At 44.5% G+C, this 18,735-nt stretch overlaps 1 protein-coding gene across 3 annotated transcripts in view; it reads left to right on the top strand.

Moving 5' to 3' along the window:
* Positions 1-18,735, top strand: part of CYFIP1 (cytoplasmic FMR1 interacting protein 1) — a 122,272-nt gene that overhangs the window by 40,674 nt on the left and 62,863 nt on the right. For 2 of the 3 annotated variants that reach the window (XM_075916231.2, XM_075916221.2), the window contains exons 11-18: positions 732-849; positions 1,343-1,465; positions 6,765-6,890; positions 6,989-7,155; positions 9,025-9,172; positions 12,117-12,270; positions 13,451-13,607; positions 17,597-17,693. In XM_075916231.2, the coding sequence (XP_075772346.1) occupies positions 732-849; positions 1,343-1,465; positions 6,765-6,890; positions 6,989-7,155; positions 9,025-9,172; positions 12,117-12,270; positions 13,451-13,607; positions 17,597-17,693 (1,090 nt within the window). Of the gene's footprint in view, positions 1-731; positions 850-1,342; positions 1,466-6,764; positions 6,891-6,988; positions 7,156-9,024; positions 9,173-11,646; positions 11,795-12,116; positions 12,271-13,450; positions 13,608-17,596; positions 17,694-18,735 lie in introns of all 3 variants that reach the window. The other variant, XM_075916234.2, reaches the window with a different exon arrangement.

The following is an 18,735-nucleotide window of genomic DNA, read 5'->3' on the forward strand; positions in this document are numbered from 1 at the left end:
CGGAGGATCGGGGCCAGTGTAGACGCTCTTTTCCGGCTTTTTTAAAAGCCGGAAAAAAGCGGCGGACATTTTTATTTAAATGCCGCGGGGGATATTTAAATCCCCCGCGCATTTCCCTACTACGACTCATGAAATTTACATGCCCTTTCCGGAAAAGGGGCCAGTGTAGACGTAGCCTTTGAGTGGGAGAGCATTCTGAGGTGCTAAAAGCATTAGACTTGTGTTATTTTTCACTGCTGCTGTTTAATTTGGCACATTTAGTAATAGTAGCATGCCCTTGGTCCTTTTCTGAGGTTGTACCATTATGGAATTATATAGTGTTGAGGAACACACAGTAACTGACCGGCTTTATAGTTAAGCATTGGTAAAACAAAGACCTTTTTTTAAGGTAGTTGAGTTGAGGGATAGATCTGTTGGTATTGTTCCTCATTGCATTGCAGTCTTCTCGGAGACTAGTTTTATTCCTGATCCTGCACTTCCTAAAAGGAAGGAGGGCTTTGTATTGCTCAACAGCATCCCTTTCATCTAATTAAAAAGAAGCATTGTTTGCGTCAGAAAGACAGCCCATCTCCAACACTCCTAGGCTAGAGAAAAGGAAGCCATGACACAAAGCTTTAAAAAAAAAAAAAAAGAGAGGAGGAAGATATAAAAGCTGAAAACAGTGGCTTAGTTGTATCACTTTGTCATGTCAGCAAGGTCAGGATTTGTTTTTTTCTCATGTTCTGAAATAGATGGACATGCACCTCTTCCAGCAGCAGTCCACAATACAATATCTGTGAGCAGATGATCCAGATCAGAGAAGACCACATGCGCTTCATTTCAGAATTGGCTCGTTACAGCAACAGTGAGGTGGGTTCTGCTCCTTGAGTAATGAACATTGTTACAATTAGAGTCTTGAGATGTAAGGAAATCTTAGATATGTTAAAATGACCCTACTTAAACATTTAGATCAGATATAAGGCTGGCCCACTCTCTCTCTTGATAATGTTTTTGCACAAGCTTATGGGAGTGAACTAAGTTTGTGTTAGTCTTAATTCTGTATTTGCAGACTTCGCCATGCCTCTTGCATGCCAGTACATCCCAGAGCAGGTGGGGCATTTTCTTCAGAATTTCATGTCAAATTCATAGCATAAGAGCATACACATAGCTTTATGCATAAAGACAGAAGTTAGGAGAACATTCTTCAAAAAGGCATATCTTTCCTCATGCCATACGAAGGCTGTCTTCTTGACTGAGTCCGCTGTAATATAAGGCAACAATTGCACCAATCTTCTATTTCCAAGATAATTTTTTTTTCAGTACCACACATTTGCATGTTCTATTTGTGTTTATTTTGTTCTAGGTAGTCACTGGGTCTGGTCGTCAGGAAGCTCAGAAAACAGATGCAGAGTATCGAAAACTCTTTGATCTCTCTCTCCAGGGACTACAGCTCTTATCTCAGTGGAGTGCACATGTTATGGAAGTGGTAAGTTTCCTGGGGAGCAAAACCAAGCGAGGAGGAAGTTTTAGGGAGAAGAAACAACTGAATAGTGAATCTGGGTGGTTTTTGCTTTGAGGAAAAATATTTACATGCTCTTTCTCCATTTGTTTAGTGGCACTTCTATTTTCAACCTGGGAAGAAGATAACAGTTGTTTTCTTGAGAATAGTGGCAGTGCAACTGTGTTAAATCAAGTGTCAAAGATGCAATATCTCGCATAACCTCTTTCAGAAAGCTGAAATTATTAAGTATAAATTTTCGTAATCCTCCATTAAGCCACAGCTAGCTATTTTTATTCTGCTTTTGGACATATGTTTTATAGTATTAAAGCTGCCTTTATTTTGCTAAAATACAACTTGAAATGATCTTTCATATATCCCAACACATTTCCCAAAGTGAAAATGATAGCAGATGTTATGTGGTATAAATAACAGAAAACAGTTGTATTTTGATATTTTCTGGTGAATAAATTAAAACCTACAGGGCCTTATTCAAAGGTAGCAAAAGTGAATGAAAAGATTCCGATTGGTTTCAAATCAGTCTGTTAGTCAGAAGTTTGGTGAACACTGAGAAAAAGGAAGAAAAATAGTTTTGGCTCAATAATATAACAAAATGTCAGAAGGGTTGAAATGAAATGTTTCACGTTTTGTTTCAAAATGATGTGTTTTAAAATGAACCTATATTTGTCAAAAGGAAAGGATCCCCAAAATGAAAACCTAAAAAATTTAATTATGGGTAGAATGACACATTTTGTTCCATCCTAAATAATTTTCTTTTCATTTTTGTCACCAAACTAAAAAAAATCAGCTATTAGCTCTAATTGGCAATACAAGGCCAATGGTTTGCCATATGTCAGGCCTGGGCAAAAGAGCCTCTCTGGGCCAAATCCGGCCCACCAAGCTGCCAGATCTGGCCTGCGGACATAGCGAGGAGTCTCAAGCAGATTCCTGCCTGCCCCCTTCTCTCCCCTATGCTGCTGAGAGAAGCTGCTGCTGGGTTCTGTTTGAACAGCTGTGAACCTTTATGCACTGCTCCCGCCCCCAGCACAATCCCATTGGCCAGTTTCTGCCAGTGGGAGCTGCCTGTTGTTAACAGGCAAGGCCAGACCGAGCCATTCCGGCACCCCTGGCAGACAGGTTAATTGTGCCCTGGGTTTGGGGAGGGCACATGCGCGGCCCCGCCCCCGCCCGGGGCGTGGAGCTGACAGTAGCAGGACGCACGTGCCCGGCCCGGCTGCTGCCGCTGGCATGCAGCCCGGGGCCGGCCAAGCCTGGCCGTGCAGGGCCCCGCAGCCGTGGGGGGAAGGGCGCTGCTGGCTGGCGCTGTGGGAGTTAACGCAGCCCCCGTCCTGGGTGACCGCTGCAGTGTGGCCGCTGGGAGCTGCTGCAGCCCGCCATCCAGGAGCCGGGTGCGTGGCTGCCTGATGGTAGCTGTAAAGGGCGCTGTGTGCCCCTTACAGCTGCCATCAGGCACCCCCCATAGGTTGACGCCCTGAGCAGCTGCCCAGCCAGCCCATGCCTTAATCGAGCCCTGTTAACAGGCAGCTTGGGAAGCACCTCCTCCCCTACCCTCTGGCTTGTAGCTGTTCAAAAAGCACATGGTCCCTGCAGCCAGTGCGGGGGCGGGGCAGGTGGGAAGTCTGCTTGAGAAGGCTGCTGGCAGGGAGTCAAGCAGGTAAGTCTCCTAGCTAGAGCCTGCTTCTGGCACCCCAAACCTTTGCCCTCTGCCCCACATAACCCAAACCCTCTACCCCCCTTGTGCTCCCATATCTCTTCCCAGATCCTACACCCCAAACCCCTGCCCCAAGTAAAAAGTCAAACCCTTTGCTCCCCATCCTGTACCCATATCCATTCTCAGATCCTGCACCCTAATTCCCTGCCCCAGGTCACAGCCCTCTCCTGCCCTAGGTTCCAGCCCAAACCCCTCTTCCCCAGGTCATAGCCCAGACCCCTGCACCCTAATTCCCTAACCCAGGTCACTACTGCCTCCTTTACCCAAACTCTCTCCCAGATCCCACACTCTCTCCTGCACCCCACACCCTTACTGCAAGATCCCTTCTGCACCCAACCTCCGTCCCAGAGGCCTAACTCCTCCATTAATATGGAAGAGTGCAGCTCTCGACCACTTTCCAAATTCTTGGAGTGCCTCCCTCCTCCCAAATTATTGCCCACCCCTGCCGTACATAATGCTTCTATGCACGGTACTATGATAAGCACATCCTGGGTTCCTAGCCATCTTTTACAAATTGAGACAGAGAAGTCGTGCTTCTTCTTCCTGTATAATACATTTAAAATCTATCCACCCCTTTCTGTTGTGAAAATCTTAATTCATTGATAATCTCCCATTTAGACTATAGCAACTCCTTTTTCCCCTCGTCTCCAAAACCCCTCTTTCTTCCCGGGTTTTTCTCTTTACAAATTGTTGCTTGCAAATCATCTCTCTTGCATTCCAGTTATATGATATTTCTACTACAGGACTCTTCCTGGACTCTGCATTGTTTTCCAGATCAAATTCAAACTTTCTATCGGGGTTCTGTGTAGCTCTGCTCCTGCCCATATCTTGTCACTGGTTGCTCACTGCTCTGCTCTTTGGGTATGTCCTGGGCTATACTTTTCTGATTTCCCAGGCCTCTTATTTCTTCTTCATACAAGTGCTTCAGTTAGGGTTGCCAGATGGTCCCTCCCCCCCCAAAAATACCGGATATGCGGTATTTTGGACAAGCAAAAAGGGGGGGGAAGCGCAGGATAATAAGTACTGCCTCTCCCAGCCACTCCCCCCACCCCTTCTGATGGGCCCAAACTGGCGATCGCGGGGCCACTATTGCTGCTCTGAGTGTGTCAGGAGCGGGGGGAGTGGCTGGGAGTCCCAGCCACTCCCCCCGCCCTGGCTAGGCTTCTGATGCGCCAAGAGCTGCAATCGCAGCCCCGCCTCCCAGCCTAAGAGTCCCAGCTGGGAGGTGGGGCTGTGATCGGCACTGGGAGCCTGTGATTGTGCAGAAGCCTGGTGGAGGCGGGGGAGTCCCAGCCACTCCCCCTGCCCCCGCCAGGCTTCTGAACAATCACAGGCTCCTAGCACCGATCGTGGCTCCACCTTCCAGCCGCTCCCCCCACCCACGCCAGGCTTCCATCCAGTGCTCAGCAGGAACAATCAGAGAATACCGGACATTGCACATGTCCAGTATTCTCTGATTTTTTTTACCAGACAAAGAGTGCAAATTCTGGACTGTCCGATAGAATACCAGACACCTGGCAGTCCTAGCCTCAGTACATCTTCCCATTGTCCTGTCAGTCCTGTTTCTTATTCCTCTCCCCCACGCTCCTACAATTTCTTCCTGAGCATGCATATAGTCAGTTTCATCTGTTCCTTTTCAGATCCCTCCTTAAAACCTTATTCTCATTCTCATTCCCCAACCCTTGTTATATAAATAGGGATTTTTGTTATTACTTATTTGTACTCTAACAGGCATATCTTAACCCCACAAACTAATTTTGTATGTTCCGACCCTTTGTCTACTGTTTTTCCTGGCATCCTCTTAGCTGTATTCAACTTAAATTGCAAGACAAGAACTGCTTCTCTTTACTTGCTGTGAAAAATGCAGTGTGACTCTGGCACTTAATATGATTTTCTTTTTCTAGATTTCTCAGAATCAGAAACTACTAGATTTGAGTTTTAGAAAGTAAAATCAAAAATCAAGTTGAGAATAGAGGATATTAATAAGGATATGGATATAGTAGTATCGATTTCAACTATCACCTTGACTGCCTCTTGTTAAAAAGATTAATGGGTTTGCCAGATATTTAGATAATTTATGTACGGTAAAACTCCAATTGTCCGGCATCCAGTGGTCCGGCACTCCTGATAGTCTGGCACCAACTGGAACTTGAAAGTGCTCCGGTCAGCCGGACAATTGGAGCTGCTCTGCCCCCAGGTACACCAAGTCCGCCACTGGTCAGTTTTAGCAACGGTGGACTTGGGGAAGCCCTGGGGCAGAGCACCCCAGCTGCTCTGCCCCTGGCTTCCCCAAGTCAGCTGCTGGTCAGTTTCAGCAGTGGCTGACTTGGGGAAGCTGGGGGCAGAGCAGCTGGGGTGCTGCTGGGTTGGTCACACAGCACCACCCTCTCCCAGGCTGTGCAGTTCCTCACCGATCCCCCACCCCCCATAGTCTCCCTTCCGGTACTCCAGCATATCTGATAATCCGGCACCCCCAGGATCCTAAAGGTGACGGATTATCGGAAGTTTAATGTAAATAGCATGCTAAGGAGGGCCTTCACAGCTTTTAGCTTTAAATCCAAGTAGAAGGCTTACTTAAAAGGCACTGAGAAATGTAACCCCCTTCCCCCCCCCATCCAGTTTAAACAACTGGGAGAAATACTGCATGATTTGTTACATTGTAATCTGTATTTCCACTTGAGGTCAAAAGTGTTTTTTTGTCCCAGATATCTGACATCTCAGGAAAAAATGTTAGGAGCTGACAGCATACCTGTGAGCACACCGTTTGTTCTGTTAGCATGGGTAGCCGTTGAAATAATAAGAAGGCAAATGACATGGTAGTTGTGTGGTTTGATGGTATCTGTTTTTTTAAAAAAATCTTTAAGTATTTTAACATTTTATAATTTTAGGTTTAGTTTAAAATTGTATTGTAAAACTTTTTGGTTTTTGTGCATTGGTCTAAGGCTAAGTCACTGTTGTTAAACTTTGCTTTTGCACGTAGTATTTTAACCCATTATAATGTCCTACACCACACTATAAATCTGGCTAGTGCTATAGTTGTGGTGATATCACAACTCAGTGCTTGTTGCTTAAATTAAAGCTATGGGAAACTGGATTAAGAAGCCACTAGAATTTTGCAGTTAATATAATTAATTGGTATGATCAGTTCCTGCTAAAAATCAGTTTTGGAATATCTTGCGCTATGTTAGCATAATATCTTGATTTTGGTATCAGAACAGCAAACCTTTCTTTTGAAATACTTCATTTTCAGAGGCACAGAGAAAAGCTCCTTTATTAAGGCCTAACAGAAATCAGGAAGTCTGATTGGCTTCCACTTGTCTTCAAAATCTAAAATTGCAGTCATTAATCTTCATTAAAACACTGTGCTGAACCACATCACATGCTAGGAGTTTTAGAATTTACTGTGGTATCCTATCATCAACTTACTACTAAGAATGATGGAATGTCTTATTAGACTAAAACCTGCATTCAAGGAAGAGTGTTCTGTGGTTTTTTATATTATTTCTCAATCTTTTCTTCCATGTATCATTCTTCGCCTACCTGTGTGAATTGCAGTATTCATGGAAGCTAGTGCACCCAACTGACAAATACTCCAATAAAGATTGCCCTGACAATGCAGAAGAGTATGAGAGAGCCACACGATACAATTATACTAGTGAAGAAAAATTTGCTTTGGTTGAGGTAAAAGAAACTTTCTCTTCATAGAGATTTGGGCATTTTCCCTCTTCCCCCTTCCCATTATTTATATTTTAAAATAAATACATATATTCGCCCTGCAGGTTATTGCCATGATCAAAGGTCTTCAGGTGCTGATGGGGCGGATGGAAAGTGTCTTTAACCATGCCATACGTCATACTATTTATGCTGCTCTTCAGGACTTCTCCCAAGTTACGTTGAGAGAACCATTAAGACAGGCCATAAAAAAGAAGAAAAATGTAATTCAGAGGTAGTGTTTGCATTTTCATACAACGTCCTATGTTCCTTTTTCCATAGTTTGCTAGTTAAATGTCTAATGCTAACATTCATATTTCAAAAGCAACCACCACCCTTGCTTATAAATAAAATATCAAAAATTGGCTTTATTGACTATATATATTAGTCTAGCACAACCTGCTCAGTGCTGATTACTTTAAGATAAGAGAACTAGTGTAATCTTTAAACCATTTAATGCTACGTTACCATTAATGCTATATCTTGTGTTGCTATTTATTTTAAAGGGAAACTGGGGGCAATCTTTTGATGATTCCAGTACTGCTACAACTTGCTCTCCTGCATTGCTCATCTTTCTCTATTGCTTCATCCTGCCCCCACTCCCAATCACAAAAGAAAAAAGGTCACTGTTGTCTTTGCCCTCCACTCCTCCTGCTGTCTTCACCTCCTACTATTCAATCTTCCCTACTATGATCAGTGCCATCCTTAACCTTGTTTTTGTTGTACTTTTATTACGTACTTCCACCCATATAGGTGAAGGCCCTTGACCAGTAGTGCTACCACTTGCCTATATCTCTACAAAAAATCTTAAACAAATGAATTAAATGTTCAGATTATTCTAGACCTTAAGGTTTGCAAATAGATTCTTACACTGGTGGTGGGTGGTTTGTGGTGGTGGTTTTTTTTTTGGGGGGGGGGGGGGACTTTATATAGATCTGTTGTAGTCTAAGGTTTTTTGGATGTGGAAACAGAGAAGTGTTTCTTGAGCCATGAAAGTAACATTTTCCATAAATGTTTAAATGAGAGCATTAGAGCTCTTTTGATCACTCTGTACACTATGAGCAATACTTGGATACATTTTGAGAAATGCTTGTATTCCAATTCCAATGTAGAACAGAAGAGCATCATAATGTTGGATGTGTGAATTTCAGCTCCTTTGTGTGTGTTTGAGTAGTCGTTATTTCCCAAAATAATATCTTTCCAGTTTGGTGAATACAATTTAAAAATGTTATTAGGCTAGTATAGTCCTAGGATTTTGAATTTGTAATATTTAGGGGCTATCATTTACTATAAACATAGATGTTAATCACCAATTGTGGAAGTCCATGATCGTTTCATAGCAGTCCATTACTGAAGACCAACAGATTGCTCCCATATGAAACTTCTTTTATCTAGATTATTTTGATAGTTTTCATGTTAGCCAAAACCATTTTTAAACAAGCCTTTTATAAAAGCTGCTAACATGGTTAAACTGGCTAGCATAGATCTTGTCTAATAAAGTTAAGTACTTTTGTGGGCTATATTGGGCTATATATGCCATAGGTAGGTGATTTGTGAAATATAAAATCAATAGATGAAGCCAAAGGGGATGTCTTCCTTTGTCAAAGGGACCATTTTTCACTTTAAGCAGGACTTTCACACTACATAATATATTAACCTTCAAATTACATTCTGCCATTCTTAAATGACCACTACTACATCTATGCAAACTTTTAAGAGAGAACTTTATTAGAATCCCTTTTAGAATTTTAAAAATAATTTTGCATTACCAAAATATTTTATAAATGGAAGCTTTATTTATTATTAGTGTTCTTTAGCCCTCATTTATTGGATGGTAAATTCTAATGTTTTATTATATTGCATTTACCTCTGTGGTAGTGAATTATGATGGTGTACAACCCAGGGCTATAAATATACATGTATATTTTGCTAAAAATAGTAATCAGTGATGGAAAAAAAACAAATGTTGTCCAAGTATGACTTGAAAATGTCAGTGTGACTGACAAAATACAGCCCTCCTTGAATGTTTGCTTCAAGGTGTTTTTGGTTGTGGAATAAGCATTTATATCTGGTTGGGTGCTACAGTATTTTGGATTGTGTTTAGTGTTCTTCAGGCCATCAGAAAGACAGTTTGTGACTGGGAAGCAGGACACGAACCATTTAATGACCCAGCACTGAGAGGAGAGAAGGACCCCAAAAGTGGTTTTGATATCAAAGTTCCGAGGCGAGCAGTGGGACCTTCCAGTACTCAGGTATTTTCTGTTCTTCCGTATGATAATCATAGTATTAGCATCACTGATTGACATAGAAAACTTTTTACTACTGAGCCCTGTAACAAGCTGGAGCAGATTTAGATAACTCTCAAGCTATACTTAACATTATTTTATTTATTTATTTTTAAGTATAATACAAATGCACTGTGAATCTGGATTAGTCAGAATTCTCTATCTGGGATGCTTTCACTTCAGTTTTCTACCCATATCTGTTCTTTTCCTCAAGTGCTCAAACTTTTGGCTTCGTTCCAAGGAAATGCCCATATTTTAAAGGTGTGCCTTTTTAAATGTTCTGTTTTTGAGATGAGTGGATCCTTTCCTGCCTGGCTTCTCCTTCCAGACTAAATTATATTTATGGTTTTTAAACCCCTTCACTGTATGTTTACGTGCTATATTTTAGACTTGCATTCTTAAACTTGATCCTGGTTGATATTTGTGCTGACTCTTTCCACCTCTGTGCTTTAGGTTTCTAGTTTCTTGTGTATTTGCTATAGTGATTGATAGAGTGCAGAATTCTCTCTTTCTCTCTCTCTCGTAAAACAGCATACAGGCAGTCCCCGGGTTACGTACAAGATAGGGACTGTAGGTTTGTACTTAAGTTGAATTTGTACTTAAGTCGGAACTGGCGTCCAGATTCAGCCGCTGCTGAAACTGACCAGCGGCTGACTACAGGAAGCCCAAGGCAGAGTTTCTCTGCCCCAGGCTTCCTGGAATCAGCCGCTGATCAGTTTCAACAGCAGTTGAATCTGGACGCCTGGGACAGAGCAGCTGGGGCGCTGCCGGGTAGGTCCCCGCAGCCCCCCACCTCGGCGCTGCGGGGACCAACCCGGCAGCACCCCAGCTGCTCTACCCCAGGTGTCCCCAGGTAAGCTGCTGCTGAAACTGATCAGCGGCTGATTCCAGGAAGCCCAGGGCAGAGCAACTCTGTCTTGGGCTTCCTGTAGTCAGCCGCTGGGCAGTTTCAGCAGCGGCTGAATCAGGACGCCTGGGGCAGAGCAGCTGGTGTGCTGCCGGGTTGGTCCAGTAGCACGAAGGAGCGGCGCTGAACCGGCAGCGCCCCAGCTGCTCTACCACAGACGTCCACGAGAAAAGCCTGGTCTGCGGGGGGGGGGAGCGCACTAGCTGCGCCCCCTCCCCCCCCCCAGCAGACCATGGAGACGTGGGCGGCGGGAGCGAGATGCGCCACGGTGCCGCCGCCCGGGTCCTCTGCGTCTTTGCTCCGCGTCTCCCTGGTCTCCTGGTTTGGGAGACGTGGAGCAAAGCCGCGGAGGACTGGGGCGGCGAGACCGCGGTGCGTCTGGGCGATCCCGCCGCCCGCGTCCTCCACGGCTTTGCTCCGCGTCTCCCTGGTCTGCTGGGGGCCTCCCCCCCCCCCCCCAGCAGACCAGGGAGACGCGGAGTAGCTTTTCTCGCCCCGGAGGATGCGGGCGGCGGGACTGTGGCGTGTCTGGGCAGTCTGCCGCCCGCGTCCTCCAGTGCGAGAAAAGCCCCGTTTGTAAGTACGGATCCGACGTAAGTCAGGGACTGCCTGTACTTTTCTACCTTTATAATAACCACTGTTACCCATATTTAGAAGCTTGCTCCTTTTCCATTTTTAGATGCGATCCCTCTTTATCTTATATGTTTGGGGTTTCGAGGGATGTTTGTACAGTATCATAACAGATCACTGCACATTGCTCTGAGTACAGCAGAATGCAAAAATAAGTGGAATTATGGTGTATCAATTAAATACAGTGATTCCTAAAATCTTGGGGTGAAGGGATGGAGCCTGTTTGGGAAGTACTTTTTATATTAGTGATGGGTGATTGAGTTGGGTTTAAAAAATGTCTCGAAAAATGTGTAAATATATAATGACATTTTGTGTAAGTAAATGAAATGCTTTATTCTAATAATAATTCTTTTTTAAAAATCACCACCAATGTATGTTTTTTTTTTCCTTACCATTGTATGTTTAGGAGCTTTGTATCACTGACTGTTGCAAGCTCATTGAAATACACTCTTGTGTCTACTGTCTGGTCTTGGTCATAAACACTTGTTTATTGTTGCTGATGGGGGGGGGCAAATTACAGCAATTCTTTAGAATGTTCTTCTGTCAGTTGTATGTAGTTCCAAAATAATAAATCACTGGATTTACTACACTTAGAAATCTTTGTGAAAAAACTGAGACACAGCTAGTTTCTTATGACCAGATTCAGCTCTCATTGAAGTCAGTGGGAGCTTTTCCATTGACTTAAATGAGCTTTGTATTGGACCCTCACAGAATAACAGGTCAAATGAAGAAACTTGCCTACTTTAGAAGTGGATGTTTCCGTCTGCATGCTTACTGTGTTGTTTTTCATCCCTTAACACACTAACACACACTTTTTCTGCTTCTGTTTCCCCTTCCTCATTTACCCATGTGTTGTATTAACTGTGTCTCTCTCCCCTGCCTCTCCTTGTCTGTTGGTTTTTAGCTCTACATGGTTCGCACTATGACAGAGTCCTTAAACTCTGCTGGGCTGTTGAAGCAGCTCAAGTCTCTTGGAATGGAAAAGCTATTGCATGTGATAAACAAGTTTCTGAGGCAGTCCTACATCTATCCGCCTCTTTTAAACTTTGGTGGTAAGATATTACTTATTATTTTAATTTGTGGTGAGTGAAGTTTTTCACTGCAAATTGTCTATTGCTGTATATTAATGCAGACTCCCTTAATGTGGAAGGCTTTTTGGCTAGGCATTTGTATTGGCATTAATTTTGGTTGGAGCAGCTATCTTTTTTTTTCCAAAGGAGAAAGGCATGGCTCTTGCCGAAACTGTAGTAGGGTTCAGTTTGAAGTGGTGCAGTCACTTTCTTGATGGTATTTCTCAGTGTTGCTCAACTAATGTACCATGTGTATTTTCCTTTTTTTCCTTTCCACCACAAATGTTTCCTTTTAATGATACAGCTTTACATGGTGAGAACTATGTTAGAGTCTCTCATTGCTGACAAAAGTGGTTCCAAGAAAACCTTGAGAAGTAGCCTTGAGGGGCCCACCATATTGGACATAGAAAAATTTCATCGCGAGTCTTTCTTCTACACTCATTTGATAAATTTCAGTGGTAAGATACCTAGATGACCAGTGTCCAGCTTAGCATGTCCTAACACCTTTAACATGCCCTGGAAAATGTTTCCGATTGCCTAAGCCACTTAGATTTGGTTTGTTTAACTAAAAGATTGACTTGCTAGAACTTTTTGAGATATTGCAAAAGAATGTTTCACCTAAGTGCTTTTGTTTATTATTCCTTTTATGCATTTGTTTTAGTGGGTGGTGGTTTTTTATTATTGCATTTATATTTTTATATAACAAAGACATAAAATATCAAACCTGTTTAAATTGCAAAAAAATTAAAAAAAATTAGGAGACACATCAAGTCCCCTGTAGTGGTAAATTTATATTAATTAACTACCCCTGTGTATTTTGTCAGTTGTAATCGGAAACATGCTATTCTAATGGAATCAGCTACTGACACTGAATGTATTTAGTCTTTGTCATCACCATGGTGTGTTGTCTTTCATCTTTTTTTTTAACCTTTGACTCTCATAGTTCCAGTACGAATGCTTTCCAAAAACAGTGCCATGTTTGTCAAAGGAAAAAGTTCAGCCTTGTTTTGGCTCACTAGCATTCTGCAAACATTGCATGTTGTATGCCTGTTAGCTGGAGACACTGTAGAAATCTCTCAGCATCCCTGATAGGGTGTTCTTAAAGTTACCTTCCCTTATTCCAAACCCTCCCTCAAGAATTCAGATAATTTCCTACTGTTCTAATCTACAGGGGTCATATGGGGCCAGTCAATTCCACTGCTTAATCAGAGGGATGGCCACAAGATGCTCCAACTTTCCTTCTCTCACAACTACTTCTTGAGCTGAGAGCATTGCTTTGACAGCACTTTGAGCCACTGGTGGAGAATTAAACTTGGATAACCTCCAGGGTGGTGTAATATATTGTTGCCAATAAACTAGTGGGCTGGCCCACTTTTGCCATGTTTTCAGTAACAAAAACAAAACAGAAAACCCCCACCAAAACAAAACTCCAAACGAACAAAAACACTTGAGGTTTTGAGTGTGTTCATAACTGTTCTCAAAACCTCACCGATTTTACTTTTAAATTTGATTTCACATGTGTAGCTCTAGTGACTCTCACCTGCTTTTTAGTTTCACATTTACCATAATCATCACATTTTTTGTTATTAACATGTTTCTCTCATGGGAAGAATAATGGCTTGTTGTTTATTTTGAAAGAAACCCTGCAGCAGTGCTGTGACCTGTCCCAGTTGTGGTTCAGAGAGTTCTTTTTAGAACTCACAATGGGCAGAAGAATCCAGTTCCCCATTGAGATGTCGATGCCCTGGATTTTGACAGACCATATTTTGGAAACCAAAGAGGCATCAATGATGGAGTAAGGTTTATGTGTGCTCTTCTGTTGTATTATTTTAAATGTCTTTTTATTTATAAAGTTAGTGCTTTTGCTCATGATAAGTTTTTATTGAGAGAGTATTTCAGACATAATTCTTTAAAGATACTGTTTCCTGAATTCCTATTCTTTCATCTCGGCACCTTAACTTGAACTCCCTGGCTCTCAGTGATTTTGGTTCTTTGAGGCATAGGCAAACCACCACATTCTGAGATCAACACATGGTGCTTCTTTTCCCCTGTAGAACATAAAGTTTCCAGGTGAAGTGCTGAACCCTATCAAAGTTAGTGACAATACTCATATTGCCTTCAGTGCAGTCAGGATTTAACTCCAAGTTCCTTGATGAATGGGAATCATATGGCTCCCCACAGTAGACATGTAAAAGACACCAAAGAATGATAAGACAAGACCATAAGAAAAAAAAACCCCATAATTTAAAATGTACCCTGGTGCATGACCAGCTCTGAAATGGATGAGTTAGGAGTCTGCCAATACAGTGTCTTGAGAGAAATAGAACAGCAGATGAATAATTACAGGCAGTCCCCGACTTACGCGGATCCGACTTATGTCGGATCCGCACTTACGAACGGAGCTTTCTCGCCCCGGAGGTCGGGGCGAGAGAGCCCCGTTCGTAAGCTGCTCCGGTGCCCCTGGTCTGCTGGAGACCGTCTCCAGCAGACCAGGGGCACCGGGCGGGTTCCTGCGCTTCTGAGGCTTTGCCAGAGCAAAGCCTCAGAGGCGCGGGGAACCGCCGCTGCTGCCGCTTCAGTCTGGGTGCCTGTGGTTGCTGGGGACGGTCCCCAGCAGACCACAGGCACCCGGACTGAAGCCGCAGCCGTGGGGGGGTCCCGCGCCTCTGAGGCTTTGCTCTGGCTTTGCTCAGGCTTTGCTCAGGCTTTGCTCTGAGACTTTGCTCTGGGACCCCCCTGCGGCTGCGGCTTCAGTCCGGGTGCCTGTGGTCTGCTGGGGACCGTCCCCAGCAGACCACAGGCACCCAGACTGAAGCGGCAGCAGCGGCGGTTCCCCGCGCCTCTGAGGCTTTGCTCTGGCAAAGCCTCAGAGGTGCGGGGACCCCCCCGCGGCTGCGGCTTCAGTCCGGGAGCCTGTGGTCTGCTGGGGACCGTCCCCAGCAGACCACAGGCACCCAGACTGAAGCCGCAGCCGCGGCGGGGTCCCTCGCCTCTGAGGCTTTGCCAGAGCAAAGCCTCAGAGGCGCAGCACCCCGCTGCCGCTGCGGCTCTGCTCCCCGTGTCCCTGGTCTGCTGGGGGGGGGGGCGCAGCTAGTGTGCGCCCTCCCCCCCCCCAGCAGACCAGGCTTTTGTTTTGGACTCTGGGGCAGAGCAGCTGGGGCGCTGCCGATTGGTCCTGCAGCGCCCGCTCTGGGCACTACTGGACCAACCCGGCAGCACCCCAGCTGCTCTGCCCCAGGCGTCCCCAAGTCAGCTTCTGCTGAAACTGACCAGCGCTGACTACAGGAAGCCCCAGGCAGAGTTGCTGTGCCCCGGGCTTCCTGGAATCAGCTGCTGATCAGTTTCAGCAGCAGCTGACTTGGGGTTCTTAAGTTGATTCTGTATGTAAGTCAGAACTGGCGGTCAGTTTCAGCAGTGTCTGAATCTGAACGCCAGTTCCGACTTACATACAGATTCAACTTAAGAACAAACCTACAGTCCCTATCTTGTACGTAACCCAGGGACTGCCTGTATTCTCAGTATCCTTAGTGTATGTACAGGGAAAAAAGAAACTGAAGCTAAATGGACTTATTTGTTCTCATCTCTTTTTGAGACAGTGCTGATAGCAGTATTTTCATGTTTTTCATTTCTGTGGCTTCTTATTTGCTTCCTATGGGGTCGTATTGTACAACAGCCAAAGAAGTTGATCTTGTGTGTTCTGAAAGGACTTCCATTCTACACATTTACATTGTCATGCTTAGTAAGAATGGTAGCTTGGGACCTGTTTTGGAGATGTGGCATACCAAGTGTTACATCCTGAGGTTTGTATGGAAGTCTCTGTTGTCTCCTGCTGCTGTCTGCTTGATTTAACTCAGGAGGACCACAAGTGGGATATTTTATGGTCTTTCTTCTCTGGAGTCTGTCATACAGGCTGCATAAATGCCTGGATCAGGCCTCTGGATTGGATCTTTGGAGCTGTTTCCCCGACTGTTAACTGCATTATCTAGTATTAAGTAGTAAGGTATTTTTTTGTGGCAGGGTACATTGCAGGTAATAGAGTTGCTTGCCTTCTGTATTTTTAATCTTCTCAGTCTAAACTACAAGTGTGTGTGTGTGTGTGTGTGTGTGTGTGTGTGTGTGTGTGTGTGTGTGTAATATATATATATATTTAATTATCAAGTTTTTGTTGTTGGTATATTTACAGAGAATCATTTCACAAACTGTAAATATTTGTTCAAGTACGTGTCAATGTGGATCCCACTGGCATGAGATCAGAATTTTCTGAGTAACAGTGCCCCTCAGGGCTGCATGTTCATCCTGTCCCTCTCCAGGCTTCTGTTCGAGGGCATAAAGGAAAAAAGAGGGAGGTGTCCTCTGTTCTCTCTAAGGGCATGTCTACACTGCACAGCAATTTTAGGATACCAGAGATCTATGCAAACTGCCCATTATTTTGAAATATTTTTTGAAATAACAGGCACGCTATTTTGCCATCCCTGTAAACCTCATTGCACAAGGGATAAAGGATGGCTCAAACTTGTGCATTATTTTGAAATTTGGCGCTGTGTAGATGCGACAGATTTCAAAATACGCTATTTCGAAATAGATTTGAAATAAGATATGCAATTTGCATAGCGCACAAGTTGTGTGTCTTATTTCAAGTTTAGGGTGCTGTGTAGATGCACCCTTACTGTCCATGGACGTGAGATGGCACCTGGTGATGTGTCTGATACTCATTTCAAGCTCTATTTTTAATCTACTTTTGTGAAAAAAATCCTTCTTCAGTTTCTACCTTGTTAATTTTTTCTTTGGACATCTCTTCCCAAAGAGAGCACACTTGTGCATAGTCTCCTCCCTCTTCCCCCTCCCCAGCATGGTAGGTATGTGACACTAACTACCATGGCAGGTGCTGAACCCTTATAGTTTAATCCCTGTTTGTCCTACGAAGGACCCATCCTGCTGGTTGACAGGCATCCTCAATGTCTTTTCTGCTTGGTGGAAAATCTCAGATGAGTGGTGTGTAAATCCTTCTCCCTGAGTGCCCACAAGTCGAAGGATGTGCAGCTAAAACTCCATCTGCATCACCTCAGACCTGGAGGAGACATGCAACCACAAGGAATCTAGAGGGAGTCAACCCTCAATAAGAACTCCTTTAAGTAGATTTTTGAGCTTGTGGCACTAAAGAAGAGCTCTATGTAAGTTCAAAAGCTTGTTTCTCTCACAGACATAAGGTGTGTGTATGGATGTCAATATAAATTTTCTATCTAGAGCCTTGCAAATTTGCGGATATCTGCTTTGTCAAACACTAGGGTTTGGAGTTGACAGCTAGAACAGATGCCACGTTTGGGAGAGCAGTACTGCACTCACTGTGTGACTTGGGCAATTGAAGCACTGCATTCCCACCATCTCGAGAGGGTACTACTTGCCAGTCACCTACAGTGGGATTCATGCTGACACATACTCCAAGAAAGAACAGTTAATTCCTCTATAGTAATGTGACTCTGCAAAGTGTTGATATTCAGTGTTACGACCTGCACCCTCCTTTAGAAGTCCCTAGTTACCATGGGCTTCCAGTTTCAAGGGAACTGAGGCAACATCATGGCAACATTGCCTTTTACGCCTTTGCACTGGAAAACAAGGGAGGCACAGGGTACATACACCACCACATTTCTACTATTAAAAATATACTAATCTCATATACATGAGCTATATGTGCACCTACAGTGGGATCCAAAGTAACCACAGCATCTCAAAGAATTAGTCTTTCTGTAAGGTTAAGTAAACATTTTTTTTTTCTTTCTCATTCAGATATGTTCTCTATTCTTTGGATCTTTACAATGATAGCGCTCATTATGCTCTTACTAAATTTAAGAAGCAATTCCTCTATGATGAAATTGAGGCAGAGGTAAAGTAAATTCATTTATTGGAGAAAACTGTTATGTATCCTAATTAGGAGACTGAGTCTGTTTAAAGGTGAGGGAACATTCTGCAGCAATATGTAGCTCTTCAGAGCAGATAATGGTGATACAGTGTGAAAGTGGTGAGAAATAGAGAAGAAGAGGCAACCTTCCTTGACAATAAGCTTTGAACAAGCATATATTTGCATATGTCTAGTTTTGGCATTGTTTAAATTTGAAGTTACTGCTTTTCATGGGGAAGTAGAAGAATTTTGTGTTCCCTAGGTTTTTTTAATTTGGTTTTGTAAGTAATGATAGAGTCTAGGACCATGGTCACGAACCCGTCAATTGCGATCGACTGGTCGATTGGAAGGGCTTGACCGGTTGATCACGAGGCATTCAGGGCCCCCACCCCCATTTCCTCCCGCCCTGCAGGAAGCCCCACTACCTGTCTCCAGCAGCAATAGAGGTAGCGCCAGCTTCCTGCGGGGTGGATGGAAGTCCCGCAGCTGTGCACCACTTCCGGGGTTTCAGGAAGTGCGCTGGCTGCTCCCCTACCCCAAACAGCCGACCTGGTACCTGAAAGGCCAGGTCTGTGGCGTGCCGGGGACCTCCTAGCAGGGCGGGGGTAGCGGCGAGTTAGGAGTCCCCAGAAGAAGCGTGTGCTTGGGACTTCAGCGGGGGAAGGGGCAGGATTCCCCAGAGGAGGTGCGTGCCGGGGCTTCCCTCCTCTGCGGGGTCTCCAGAGGATGCTTGTGCCATGGACTTCCTGCATGAGGGTGGGGTAGGAGTTCCCAGAAGGGGCACGTGCTGGGACTTCCCTCCTTGGTGGAGAGGGGGTAGGAGTCCTCAGAGGAGGCGCGAACAGGGGCTTCCTTCCTCTGTAGGGAGAAAGGGGTAGGAGTCCCTGGAGGAGTCGTGTACAGGGAACTCCCTGTCCCCTGCCCTTGCCCCCACTGGCACCCTGCCCCCACCCCGGCACCCTGTCCCATGCCCCTGCCACAGCACCCATTGGCACCCTGTCCTCGCCACAGCACCCACTAACACCCT

This window comes from Pelodiscus sinensis, chromosome 1, assembly GCF_052426305.1.
Source record: "Pelodiscus sinensis isolate ZL-2025 chromosome 1, ASM5242630v1, whole genome shotgun sequence".
Classification (NCBI taxonomy): Eukaryota; Metazoa; Chordata; order Testudines; family Trionychidae; genus Pelodiscus; species Pelodiscus sinensis.